The sequence below is a fragment of the Oryzias melastigma genome, linkage group LG11 (genome assembly GCF_002922805.2).
Source record: "Oryzias melastigma strain HK-1 linkage group LG11, ASM292280v2, whole genome shotgun sequence".
Taxonomy (NCBI): Eukaryota; Metazoa; Chordata; class Actinopteri; order Beloniformes; family Adrianichthyidae; genus Oryzias; species Oryzias melastigma.
Genome location: NC_050522.1, coordinates 12,469,226 through 12,483,271, shown reverse-complemented (window position 1 = coordinate 12,483,271; position 14,046 = coordinate 12,469,226). Strand labels below are relative to the sequence as shown.

The following is a 14,046-nucleotide window of genomic DNA, read 5'->3' as shown; positions in this document are numbered from 1 at the left end:
GCTAAAAGTATTGAAAGAGGCACAACTGTCAGAAGAAAGGAGTAAAGAGATTCTCATATATCAAACCTAACCAGGTGTGAAGTGTTGGTTTTCATCCTGATTTCCTTCCATGAGTTTGGATGTTAAATTAGAGAAAACCAACGATCTTGATGAACCATGTTTGGATGCTGACAGGGGTCCTCCCAGGTGACATGCAGCAAGTGTTTGCGTCACAATAAAAGCGTAAAGTTGGAGGCGTCGGTCGGTCGGTCGGGGGGAGTTTGCAGCGCCCCGCTCCCTTTGAGTTCCAGAGACCGGAGGGGGACGACGGAGCGGCGGAGGGGAGAGAAAGCGACGTGGATGACACACTCTCTCTCACACACACCCTCTCCTCCGCTTCTCACGTACAGAGGTAAGGAGGACGGAGTGGAGGACAGGGTGGAGAACACGGGAGAGGAAGACAACGAGATTGGGGGGAGATGCCCGCTGGACTGATGGATTTTATTCCCCCCGAGCTGCACGAGCCTCTGTAAGACAACATGGGCTGCATAGGATCCCGGACGATCAGTAAGGACACGCCGCCTCACAGTGATGTGCAGGGACGCGTGCGTGCATGAAAAGCAGCGGAATGCGTGGTTGGATTGTGGTACTTTGGCGCGGAGTTGCGCTTTTGTTGCGTGTGTCTCCATGTTGTGTGTGTTTCTTCATCCTGACAAAAGAGGTGGACAGAAGGATGAGTGTGGAGAGAAGATGAGGCGCGGAGGGGGAGGCAGCAGGACAGACAGGCGGCGAGGATGTGAGCGGAATAAGATGCGGCTTGACGTGTGCGCGTCCACATGGATGAATACCGGGGCCGTGTGCGCGCGAGACAGGGACGGAGAGAAGGAGAGAGACCCCCGCCTTGACATGAAGCTAAGGTCATTGCACGCTGGGTGTCTGAGATAATCCCCTCTCTTTCCCCCCGTTCCCTGCCTCCTCCTCCTCCTCTCATCTCTCCTTCCCTCCATCCTCTTGTCTCTTTACTGTGCGTCATGGAGCGACGTAATAAATTGAGGATGCAAGCAAGCAGCGCGCACGGGGCTTCTCTGACACATGCTCGCGCGGCTTTCAGGCTGACTCGTGCAGGATGACTCAGAAACTGGATGGTAAACTCAGGTGTGATTTTAGTCTGCTTTTGCACATTTAGGTCATTTACTGAAAAGCCAGGGGAGAATACTGCTCCCTGCATCCACCCTGTTCATGAACCCCTCATTAATAGATCCGCAGAGAAATTACAGGAAACAAGTAGTTTAGTTGTTTTTTTTATTATTCCTTCTGTGTTCACAGTCATAAAGCACAACACGCGAATCTATACTTTCTTTTTTTGCACTTTTTTGGTGCCTTTAGAAAAGTTTCACATTCTGCAGAAGGGGATTCACATAAAGGTTTTTTTAAAAAGAATTTGGGTGTGGTAGGAAAACACAACTGCTTATACAGTTGAGTGGCCCTTTAATGGGATGTCCACCATTGGCTGCAGATCAGTCATGCACTCTTTCTGGGTTAAGCTGAGGAAATTTGAGATAGTTTCTCTGCCAGCAGAAAGCTTCAAGAGAAGGATGCAGATCTGCATCACTTATATGAAAGAAAGGTTTGTTTTGGAGCAGGAAGAAACTTAAGACCTAAAACGTTACATTTTTGTTCTAATAAATAGACATTTGTAGTTAAACAAGTAACAAAACACGAGTCAATTTAAGACAGCTTTGTCGGCTATACGTGCATACGATGCTTGTTCAAGAATGTGGGTTCTTGAATGTGTTTTTAGCATATGGTGTTCACACTGGACTGTCACTACCCGATTACTAGTTGGAAGAGTCTTGGTGCAAAATGTTGAAGCGGTGTACATCTTAGGAATCTTGCTCCAGGTTTTAACTTTCACATCTCTATTCTGATATTTCTGAAAGACTTGGTGTCATAGAATTCCATGAAAAAGAGGCTACCCATATACATCACTACCCATATACATCACTACCTTTTATTGGAAGTGGCTGCTTGAACGGGCATTATCAAGGCCAGTGTGAGATTCTCTGAAGATGAGAACACATTTTTCTAAATCTTATTCTACTCAGTTTAAACAGACAATGAGGATATTTCCCCTAAATACCTCTTAGGAAGAACCAACGTTAAGTACTTAGTGCACAGCAGGCGTCCTGCCTTCTCGTGCTCCCTACACCCAGCCCACTGAGCTTTCCAGCCACTGTGGCAACACTTTCATGTGACACTCTAGCTCATTTATAAAATGTGTGCTGTCATAAAAAAAAAAGAAAAGTTCACTGTGAGGGCCACCACAAGTGGAAATTAGTATATTTATATATTTTATACTGTGTCTGCCTAATATACCAAGAAACTGTGTCTGTTTTCACACCAGAAAAGCTTTGTCTCTTCTTCCATGAAAGAAAATAGCAGCGGAGAAGGAAAGTGTGACCTTTGGGTGTCATTGGTTTGAGGTGGTGGACAGAGGATGAGCTGGAGGTTACTGTTAAACACCTTTTTATAGTTATATTCTCCTCTGCTCAACTCTAACTCCTTTCCATCAGTTCATAGTATAGTAGTTTAAAGCATATTCTATTATTTATTCTTCAAATTCTGTGCTTTAGACCTTGAACTTTGACTCTCTCTTCACTGCAAGTAGATCTGTCTCTCTTGTACCACTGGAGCTACAGTGACATCCAAGGATGGATTCTCACCCGCTGCTTCTCGAGAAGCTTTAAAGCAACAGGAGGCAAATTCTGAGAGCAAAAAATTGAGACAAAATGAATGTAAGAAAGAAATCCATGTATGTCTGGAAAGGTGATTTTGTTTCAATTTTCCATGCTTCAATAGCGTTATTAAGGATCCTAATGGTGAGGATGGGTTTTAGATATCTGCCTATCACCCTTTGGTCCTAACCTTTCTGTCTAACTCCACCTTTGATCTCTTAAAATGACAGGCTATAAAGAGCTCTAAAGTGGAAGATTGGAGAGCACTCCAGAGTCACTCTTGACCTCAGGTACTGCTCTTTTTATTCTGCCTTGAAGCAAATCATGATTCATGTTTCCTCGAGTGGCGACGCATGAAGGAAGGCAAGCTTAAAAGTAATGTAATAATTATAAATGCATACAAACCAAATTGGAAAAAACTTAAAGAAATTATCAAATAAATGTAAAAATACTTTTTAAGTAACATAAAGTTTTAGATTCTTTTAAAATAAAGGCTTTTGTCGCACTTGTTGACTTGATTTTGGCTGCAGCTCAAATCCATTTAAAGTCATTTCCCAATCCTTTGTTTGAGTCTATTTTCAGAGATATTTTATATTTCCACTAATGGTTGCTTTTGTTTACCGGTAGGAAAGCTCACCTGGACTCTGGTGTGTGGACCATACAAGTTAACCCCGGTCAGTTAGAAATAAGGGTCTCATAGTTGCTCTGAGTTTTTACCGTAGCATGTGTACAAATATTTTACTCAGTGGACCAAAGCTTATAAGTAAAAGGAAAGAGTTAGTTGTATAACATCTGGGGATTTTGAAGATGTTTTAGTCAGCGGGCTTCCTGGTTCCTCTTGTTGTTTTTTTACCGGTTTGGGAAAACTGGATTTTTCTGGAAAAGCAAGCAGCCATTTTTAACAGCAGGATGTTTCAAGGTCTGCTTTAAAATATTCAGTTTGGAAGCAAAACAGATTTAATGAAAATGTGAAAAGTGTTTTCCTCCCTCCTTCTACACATAAAGTCCACCAGACCAAGAAGTCAAACTAAAATGAATTTATTAAATGGTTAGGAGAGGGAAAAAGACAAAAGGCAAAAAAATCCAATTTGGCCTGCAATGGCCAACCTTCAAGTATAAGGAAGAGATCAAACATGGTGACAGAAGTATTATAGTGTGGAGCTTTGCCACTGTAGAGACATTAAACTTTGTTTTGTTGATCAAGAAAAAAATGATTTTGATAACAAATTAAAGGAATGCAGTAAAAATATCAAAGATAAACTTTTGAAAAAAAAAGAAGATCTAAGCCAACCCCACTATAGGGTGCAAATACAATATCAGAGGGGAGGGTGCAGAGAGTTTGGGGTGTCTTATCTTTCCAAGCCCCTAAAATGCATAGAAAACTCTGCTATAATAATATTGATTCATATACTCATCCATATCTTCTCCTTTGATCTATTTGAGATGTCTCATCAGTTGTATGCTCTTCCTGACGTATGTCAGGCTTTGGACAAGCACTAGTTTCTGCCCTGTTGAGGCACAATTTAGCTGGGTTTTAATATTTTCTTGGCATCATACTGTTTTCAATCTGAAAGACCACTCCTCTTTGTTCTGGTTTTTAAATTCACTAATACAATGAGTTTGAACAGTATTGAACCTATAAAAGGTCACTGAACTATTATCACTTAAGATTTTGTATGTATATATTTACTCACTTATAGATAGTAAAGGAGCATTCTTGTTCTTTAAGAGCGCTAAATGTCTGCCAAGATATACATTAAAATCCTCAAAATCCCAATTTAATGAAACGGCAAGAAAATTTTTCTCATTTCCTTTCCTTCTTAGATTTTTTTCATCGAGATCAAGGAGAGAAAGAACAGGGACAACAGTTTTTTTGGAGAAATTTAAATGCATGCCACTTGTTTGTGCTCTGGAGGTGCTAAGTACCTCAATAGGGCTGAGTAAAAAGGCTGCTGGTGTGACCCCAGTCCCTTCTTCCTTCCTCTCGTTGCCTGCAGAATATTTCCAGCTGTGTTTTCTGAGGAGAATCTATTCTTATATTAGGGCTGAGTGAGTGTGAGTGCTGCTAAAAATAGAAGTGGGTAAAAGAGGGAGGTCAATGAGAGACGGACGAGCAGCGTGTTTCTGTAAATATTGGACAGCGGTTTTCACACATCTCTGCTCATCAAATATTTGTAGTTCTGCAGAAGTTCTGCTAACGAGAAGCCACATTTAGCTGAAGTCGTTCCTATATTCTCAATTATCGCAGCAGTTCCGGCGCTGTATGGTGGTGGTTTGATCTTTCCAAACTCGATCTCTTCTCACAGCTGTGTTTCCAGCAGAGTGCTGTTTAACCAAATCATCGCTGCCTGTTATTACCTCCGATTGTCCTTCACTTTGCTCATGCTTGCTGCTCAACACTCAGACAGCAGGACTTTTATGTAGAGAGGCTTCCAGGAAGTCTGCGCCTCCACTCTCTGCAAGCTGGCTTTGAAAAGCGATCCTGAAAACACAGAAATGACCAAAGCGATACATTTCCTGCAGCTTTTTTTCCTTTTTTCATAGAAGCTCCAACATTGCAATATTTGAAATTAACAACTGAGGATCCTTTATAGAAGGGGATCCCAAACTACGGCCCGCGAGCTGGATCCGGCCCAACTCCGCATTTGACTCGGCCCCCCAAACACTGCTAGAGATGCATGTTTTTGTTTTTTCCCCAATCTGGCTTTGAGATTGTTTGCTAACAATGCTATTAGCAAAACAGTGTTTTGCTAGCCGAAAACACTGTCAGCATGAATTGCAGACAGAACTGCTCACAAAAACACTTTTCGCATCAATCACAGACAGAATTGTAAAACACTGTTGGCATGAATCGCAGACAGAACTGGTGTCAGAAAACACTTTTTCTGTTAGCCTACAAACTGACTCTGGCCCCACACCAGTGAAGAAAAAACTTGTGTGGCCCATGCAGGAAAGAGTATGGGGACCCCTGCTTCATAGGGAAGACTTAGAACAGGGATGGGAAAACCTTCTTACTCATTTGCACAGCCATTGACTGTATAAGAAAGAATGGGCACAATGGGTCTTAAAATTTGACACAAGGGCTTGACCAGGAGGAGATTTGTGGTGTGTTTTGGTAATTCGGTAATCATTTGGTTGCAGAATCTGGATTAAAACATGCTTAATGTTGACTGAAAATTATACTTTAAAGCAACATTTTTGGAGGTCATTTAAAAACTGTGGTTTTTGTTCTCATTTTAGTGCACTGATGGGTTGATGTCCCTCAGGGAAAAACTCAACTTCAAGGAAATGCTGCGTTCATTTATTTAGTGTTAGAATAATTAGAAAAAAATGACACAAAAATCACACAAGAATATCAGAAAAACAATAAACCTTAAAACACTACAGGACTGCAAATAACTTTCTATCTTCTGGTGGAATAAAAAACTCTTCATTCAGCCGGTCTTAATCAGAGTCGTTTTATTCTTCTGCAGAAGGATAAATAGAGACACACAAGCAGAGCATCTGAGACACACTGTCAGGGTGGGAGTCATCTTTGTGAGTCTGCGAGACAAGGCTAGGTTCACACATTTAGACCTGTCTTTTGTTTGTTTGGCTATTGTATTTTGTCTAACAGCGTGTTTCACAAAGGCAAGGTACAGGTTAATATAGATCTACACAGTTTAATATGGTGTGATGGAAAATTCCATCACAGCCATTTGTGGGGAGACACAAAGAAAATGAACATTATGGGTAATCAAAATCGTTTAATCCAGATTAAATAGTTCAACGGGCCGCATATGGCCCTGGGGAAGTAGTTTGCCCACACCTGCATTAGAACCTCACTTTGGACGGCACCAGAGTTTGTTGGAAAGTGTTGATTTAACCCTAAATAACCCACTCTTTGATATACCTTAACTTTTTGATCGATCACCGTAATCATCTGAAAAGCAGTTGTGCATATCGATGCAAAGTTGTTTTTTCTGTTACAGAATCAGCTAATTTATGTTGTTTTATTTATTACCTCACTACTGTAAAGTGTTGCATATTAGCATTTATTTTACACTTCAGAATCCACTGAATTTACCCTTAATTGTGTCAACAATCAAAGAGTTAATGTGGCTGAAAATATGTCAACACTGGAGACAAAGCTCTGGTGTTAAAGGGTTAAATTTTGGTACATCTGAAAGCAAGGGTCCTGGTGAATCCCCATGATAACTGCAGATAGAAAGCATTTAGGAATGTAGTGTGAAAGCAGAAATGATTGCTTTGGTAATTCTCACTCAAGTGGATTGAGTCCATGAAGATCTAAATGAGCTGCCATGTGAATTTGAGACAACGGCACAGAAAGTCTAATTAAATGCTCAGTTGGACAAGAAAATGGAGAGATTTTAAGACTTCTTTTTAAGCTTTTTGTCAGGAACAGTACCAAAAATACAGGAGATCAGGTATTAGAGCAGAAACCTTTATAAACTTTTCATAAATAAACCTAAAGATGACAAAACCAAGGGAGGAATAAAAAAAGAACATGACCTGATAATGAAGAACTGAAAACCAGACACTTAGGGTTGAGACGATTAACAGAAATGAAGTCACCAAACTAGAGAGCACAATCCTCATTTTCGAGGTAGCGAATCTACAGTGAGAAATAAGACACACCCTAATTTATGCGAAACTTTGGATTTGTGTGTGCGTAATTCTTGATGTGTAACTCATTCAATACATTTTGTGTGTAAGTACAAAAATTACAAATAAAAAAAAATACAATATGTACATGCACAGATTGAAACTACAATAGTTTGAAACAAACTTTAAGCACAAATCTTTAAAAATTATGCACAAATTGCTTGTTACGCACACACAAATCTGATGTGAGACTCTTTTCATGTCTCAGAGAAAGTAAAGATTTAAATGCAGCTACAATGCTGGGTTATCAGAGTTTTCTTATTATCCGCTTTGAACTTAGATTGTGAACAATATCTGGTAAAAACTTGACAAACGTCACTATAAATGTGATGTCTTTTCTTCTTAAAATCGTGTGAATTTTGTCTCCACCTATATAGTCCAACTTTTTTTGGTCACAGTTTTTGGTTGAAAAGACCAGTAATTGAACCTCAAATTTAGAAGGAATAGAGTGACATTCATGCTTTCAGCTGTTTCACAGTCACTGGGGTTGGTGGTTGTCTTTTTTGAATAGTTCCAATCAGCCGTTAAGTCGAAGGTCGCACCTGTCAGACTTACTGGCAAAACCTTGAGAGTTAGACCAGTGTGAAGATGCTGAGTCATCATTGCCATCTGTTTTACATGAACAGACAATACTGTGGTGGCATCAGATTGTCGATTTTAGCTATATTAGCTATTTTGACTAATTTATGATTTTCCAGCTTTTTAGGCTTTTTGGAGTTTAGCTAATATTTAAGCTGAATGCTAGCCGTTTTTGGCTAACTTAGGTTTTTTTTGTTTGTTTTTTTAGTCTTATTTTGCATTTAATTAATATTTTAGCTGGCTACCAGCTTCAGCGTTTTCAGCTATTTGCTTCAGTGATTTCAGCTATCAATATCAGCATCTCCAGCTATCAGCACTAGCATCTTCAGCAGCCAAATTCATTTTACAGCATTCACACTAGTATTATCGCAGGTAATGCTCTATATCTAATTGTTAGCTAGTTTAAAGCTAATGATGGTTAAGATGTGTGCTTTACACCCAGTTTGCACATGACCCGATTAGTCGGCTAATCAGGAAAAATAATCAGTGATTAGTCGACTATTAAAATAATCGTCTATGGCAGCTCTGGAGAGGGTATCAAATTCCAGCTGTTATATGAATACATATTTTAAAACTTGTTATACATGAACCTAATTTTGAGATACTAGTGTCATGTGATGATAAGATGAGCAATAAGCTTTCTGGCAAATATAGACAATGAAACGGAAACTCTCATTACAGTGAGAGGTGTTCAAATGTTTGTGTTACCTTTATGAGGATATGAATGTCGACATCTGCACATTATACGGACATTTGTTTGTGCTGTTTGAGCTGCGGAGCGATCCATTACCGAGCACACGTTTGTTTTTGCTCCTGGGTTTCATTGGCAGCAAACAGCGACAGAGTGAGAGGCTCCGACAGAGTAAAGAACGCTCTCCTCTCCGTTTGGCAGATGGCAGCTTGATTTCCACATAAACAAATGCAGGTTGGATAATTTAGGTTGCATCTGATGTGACACTCAGCCTGTGCGGTCTTCATCAGATGCAGATCAGAGTCCTGCTGCTTTTATTTTTAGCCATATTGATTCAGGGCAGTAATGGAAACTGAAGCCGACGCCTCCTTCGGGCTCCGTTTTTTTTTTTTTTTTTTTCTCTTGTTTTTCAGTGTCTCCTCTGGAGTTGAGCTGCATCCAGTCTGCAGCTTTCGCTTCAGGTTGTCAGGGGAAGTGCTGCACTGCCTGAAGAATGTCAGCTCCAAGGAGAAAAAAGGAATTTAAAGTTTTAAAATTGTAACCTAAAAAAATTTACATTTTGACAAAAAAATCCTGCACAGTAACGTCTGGAATTTTCTTCATGAAGCGAAAACATAAGATGCCTCCCATATAAAGGAGATCTTCTGCAGCCAAAACTGCCCTTGGATATTCCTTAATTAAATGAGCGAACCCGCTCACCCTCCTGAAGGTCACAGAGGGGCTGAAGCCAGTCCCCAACACACACTGTGCTCCAAAGAAAGCCACCAAGACAAACACCAAATCTCTCCACACTCTTCGACAGCTCAAACCTTTTTCTGTCTGTTGTTTTCGTCACATATCAGCTCTGACAGGGACGTTTAATCCTGTCTTTGACTGCAGAGGAAGAGTGGCACGTTTCCAGCTTTGTGTTTGCAGGGAATATCTTTGTGTTTGTAGATAAAAACACTGATGAACTTAGAGAAGAATGAACTCTGTCAGACCTCTACTGAGACATCTGTCACTGTTAGTACCACCAAGTCCTTAAAGAGGCTGAATACAGCCCCTCACAACCACAAGCTAACATTACTTATGCAGCAATATTGAAGCTATCCATCCGTCCAGTTTTGATGTAAATGGATCTTCTTGTTTGAAGTGGACGTAGTAGAATAACGTGTAGCAGAGAGCTTGCCGTAGTAACTTTTATGTCACCTTGAAGTTTTTTCCAAGAGCATTTTTATGTCTGCTCCTGATTCACAATAATTCGAATTAAAAAAATACTCAGTAATGACATTTAATCTTAATTTTCTCTACACATGTTGTCCACCATGAGAAAATACAAGATGTTAAAAATGCAAAAAAATACACAAAGAAAAACGGCAAAAAGATGAAGCAAAAATGAGGCAAATGTTCTTGTTTTTTTAAAGATTTATATTTATAATTATTTATATTTATCAAAAATTAGCACAAAAATATCTACACTATAAAAAGTGTAAAATTGTATCAATTAACAAAAGCTCTATTTTTTACATGTAAAAATATTAGTTTTTATCAAATACATTTTTTAACTCAAAATTTTAACTAATAATTTTAAATGTAACAAATTACAGATTTTTTGTTAATTGATCCAATTTTTCCTTTCTTTCAGTGTAGCTTAAATGTATTTTCCCCACCACTTCTTTAGACACCTGGTCTTGAACAATCCTTTTGTGCTAAAGTTCACAAATGGAAGCAGATGCAGGTGGATTTGTCCCCCTTTCTGCCCCGCGTGAGTTTCCTCTGTGAAGCAGCACTCCTGCAGTGACGGTGATCCAGAGCGAAGTCTGGAGTCTGACTCACCTCCGCTTCAGCGCCGGCCCAGCGAGCCAACACTGAACTCTAAAGCCAGCCTGCTCAGAAGGACTCCATTGGAGTAATGCTTTCATCCATCCCTTCATTTATTCCTCTGACTGCTGGTCATGTCCTGATAGATAACCAGTTTTGCATGATAAATTATGCAAAGTGAAAGAGGTTTGGAAAACAGCCAAATCAGATTCAGCTTTAGCATTCTATTTATGTAGATTCTGAAAATTACCAAGTGTTTTTAATTTTGCTTTTCTGGCTAAATCAGTTCAAACAAGTTCGAGCTTGAGCTGAAAATACGCTCTGAAGTCTTCCCTCCTGAAGTACGAGGACGTTCCAGTTGTCAAAGTCGCTCAGATCTCCACATCCAGAATGATGAATACGGGAACTGTCGAGCGACTGGAGGAGCCTGACATGTGTCCGTGCTTCACTTCGTTTCTGAGTGGTTATAAAATCTGACACGTCCTGATGGCTTTCTGCACATCGGTTTCACCACAATCTGATGATGGCCTGATTAAAATTTATACAGGGAAGGTGAGAATTTGCATATCTGCCGCACAAAACTCCAACTCTCTCAGCTGTTGCCCTAAAGCGGAAGCCGTTAGCGCTCAGCAGCAAAGCACTCATTCCTTGGCTGGATGAGATACAGCCTGTCGTACGTCCATCTGTAAGTGACAGATATGTGGTGAGTGGTCAGTATTGGAGATGACAGCCGTCCACGAGCATCTCTGAAGGACAAGACGAGCACAGAGGGGGTATAGAAATTAAAAATGATCCCATCTGTCACTCAGGAAACCTGCAGGATTGTGTAAACCGGAAGCTGCAGAATGAACAGACCTGCACTCGCCTGTCTTAAAGCGGTTTGAACCCGACCGCCGAGGCGTTCTCCGTTTCAGTCACAGGAGCATTAGTGAGGTTCAGCACGGATGACGGGTGATAAGAGCTTCCTCGCAGTCGGAGTTCCATCAGTGAGGAAGGTCATCCTAAAGGTGTGGAAAAACCTGCTCCATGGAGGACCCTTGAGTCTTAAAGGAGGAAACTCCTCACCAAACTCCAGAGACGCACAAATAAAACTAATATTTGATATTTTTCTAGTTCAAATTAACAAAACCTTTTCTGAAGAAAATGTAAAAACAGAAATATAAGAAATTAAACAGATATAAAAAAAACAGTTTCCATTTTTGCAGTTACTTAAAGCTCCTCTTTAATCTATTGAGAATTTTTAACTAGTTCCTGAAAATTACAAAAACATTTAGTGTTTTCTGTGCTGTGTGAGTGACTGGATTTAGTCTTTTAATAAGAGTTTAACTTTTTTAGTCCAATATCAAAAGTTTGTTTTCTTAGTTTTCATTTGAAAAACAAGCAAACTTGTTGTCACTTTTTCTCTAAAAAAAAAATCTTTTTGATACAGTTATTTTTAGTACAATCCCAACAATTTTCCTGAAGCCATATACATATTTAACTTTCCTTTTTTGCACTTTCACTTTATTGTTTTTAATATTTCCATCCATCCATCCTCTAAACCTGCTGAATCCCCTTTTGGGGTCACAGGGTTGCCAGATCCTGTCCCGGCATCTATCGCATGGATTTTTGGTATATGAATTTTGTAAAATGTATCCGTTAATGTTGTTTGCAATGTATACTACTCCCTGAAACTTTTGGATCACATAAATTAAGATCATATTTTGATATTTCAATATTTTTATTCATTTATTTTATTGGAATTTCATAAAAAAGCTAAATTTTAAAGGATTTTTTTGCTTCAAATTACTAATGGAAATATGAAATTATTCAAATAACTTCATAGTTGCTGGTTTATCAAATAAATGTATCTGAAATTTTGATGAGTAGAGTTAAAATATCTGCTTTTTTGACTGTGTTTAGGCTCCAAGATTGTTTTTATTATTAGAAGAAAGGGCAGCAAAAGTGAAGCTTTCCCTAAAAGGAAACCCTTAGAACCCACAAAGGCTTTCAGGACTTTGGTAACACCTGAAATGTCCCATAAAATAGTAAAGAGGAGGATGGCTGAAGGGATTACCCCGACCAACTGTCCAGAGTAAGACTCGCTTAGTGTTCAGAGTGGGCTCAGAGCGTCGGCCACTGAAGCGGAGGTGAGTCAGACTCTAGACTTCACTTTGGATCATTGTCACAGGCTGTGTGTCACTTTACACGCAACGGAGCGCAAGCATGCACACGAGAACACACAGAATTCCCAGAGCGATGGCAGCTGACAGGCCAGGCTCTGCTGGAGAGAGCTGTCAGGACCTATTGTTGGTGCGTGACACAGTGCCACCCTTCCTCAGACGCACACTTGAGTGTTTGTCCGCTAGGGTGCAAGTGCAGGTGCAAGTGTCTTTTTCAAATATCACTCCAGGAGTTCCACATTTCTTGTCTTCAGTCTTCTTCTGATCTACAACCAATAAGTTCATTAGCCCTCAGGGAAAAAGCTGAAACTTTATTTGTAATTAGCATTTTGCACTTTTGTCAGCACAAAGATGCTCTGCGTTCCTGCTTTTTATCCTCTGCTGCTTCACAGACATTACGTCTTCTGTTCTCTAAGAATCAAGGCATTGATTTTTAAAGCTGTCGTCTTGGTTAATTATCAGGAAGGCTTCATCATAAGTGCTTTTATAGAAATACAGCTGAATAAATGCGAAAAAATTAGGAAAAAATATGGAAATCAGAGCTCCTTCTGGGAGTGTGACAAGTGTTTGGAATCCTCTGATCTTTTGCCACCAACACTGCAAAAATCTTAAGAAAGTAAAATGACTTTGTTCCAAGAAAAATAGTCTCATCAAGAAAAAAACAAACAATAACAATAGTTTGAGAAAACGTATTTTAGTGACTAGAATTTTATCTTAACATAAGAATTCTTGGCAAGTCAAATGTTCTTACCCATTGGCATATTTAAAAAAAAAATCTACCAAATGGGGTGATAGATTTTAACTTATTTTGCAGTGCAGTTATCTGATAAAGGATTTTCATATTTTTTAAATCTATATAACATGTTACACTACTGACTAAGCAATTAGCAGCCTGACCACTGTCAATGCAGACTGATAAAAATGATAAAAGGCTCCATGTTGTAGATGCTGTCTGGTGTGATGTTCATGGAGCACCCTACTCTACTTTAGGGTTTAAAGTCCCACTCCGATCATCTTCTGTTGGTATGGAGGAAGTCTTCCTGTACTTCCAATCATCCCTTTCTTTACATGCTCTCCCACTATCTTAAAGCCCCTCACACCCCAAACTAACATCACCGATGCAACAAAAATGCCGAGCAATATTGGAGCTATCCAGCCGTACAGTTTTGAGCCAGATGCCAGCTCAAAAGAGAACAAAGAAGACGTACACGGACCTATTTGTCTACAAGTGGATGGATCAGAATAGGTGGCCCACCGACTGTAGCCCCTTCGACACAGCTACAGGGTTTTTCCAACAGATTTTCTTTTTGTATGCTCCATATTAACAAGATTTCAATTCATAAATGACGTATTTTCTGGACTATTTTCTGTATATAAGCCGCATCTGCTCAATTAAAAAAAAAGAAAAGAAAAAAAAAAAAGAAATAAAAGCCGC

The 14,046-nt window shown here is 39.7% G+C and overlaps 1 protein-coding gene across 15 annotated transcripts in view; it reads left to right on the top strand.

Moving 5' to 3' along the window:
* The first annotated feature begins 269 nt into the window (after positions 1-269).
* Positions 270-14,046, top strand: part of LOC112162655 (protein FAM131B) — a 67,087-nt gene continuing 53,310 nt past the window's right edge. For 3 of the 15 annotated variants that reach the window (XM_036214194.1, XM_024298535.2, XM_024298525.2), the window contains exon 1: positions 270-546. In XM_036214194.1, coding sequence (XP_036070087.1) covers positions 519-546 — 28 coding nt within the window. In that variant the 5' untranslated portion in view covers positions 270-518. The remainder of the gene's footprint in view (positions 547-14,046) is intronic. The other 12 variants (XM_024298543.2, XM_036214191.1, XM_024298516.2 and 9 more) reach the window with 8 other exon arrangements.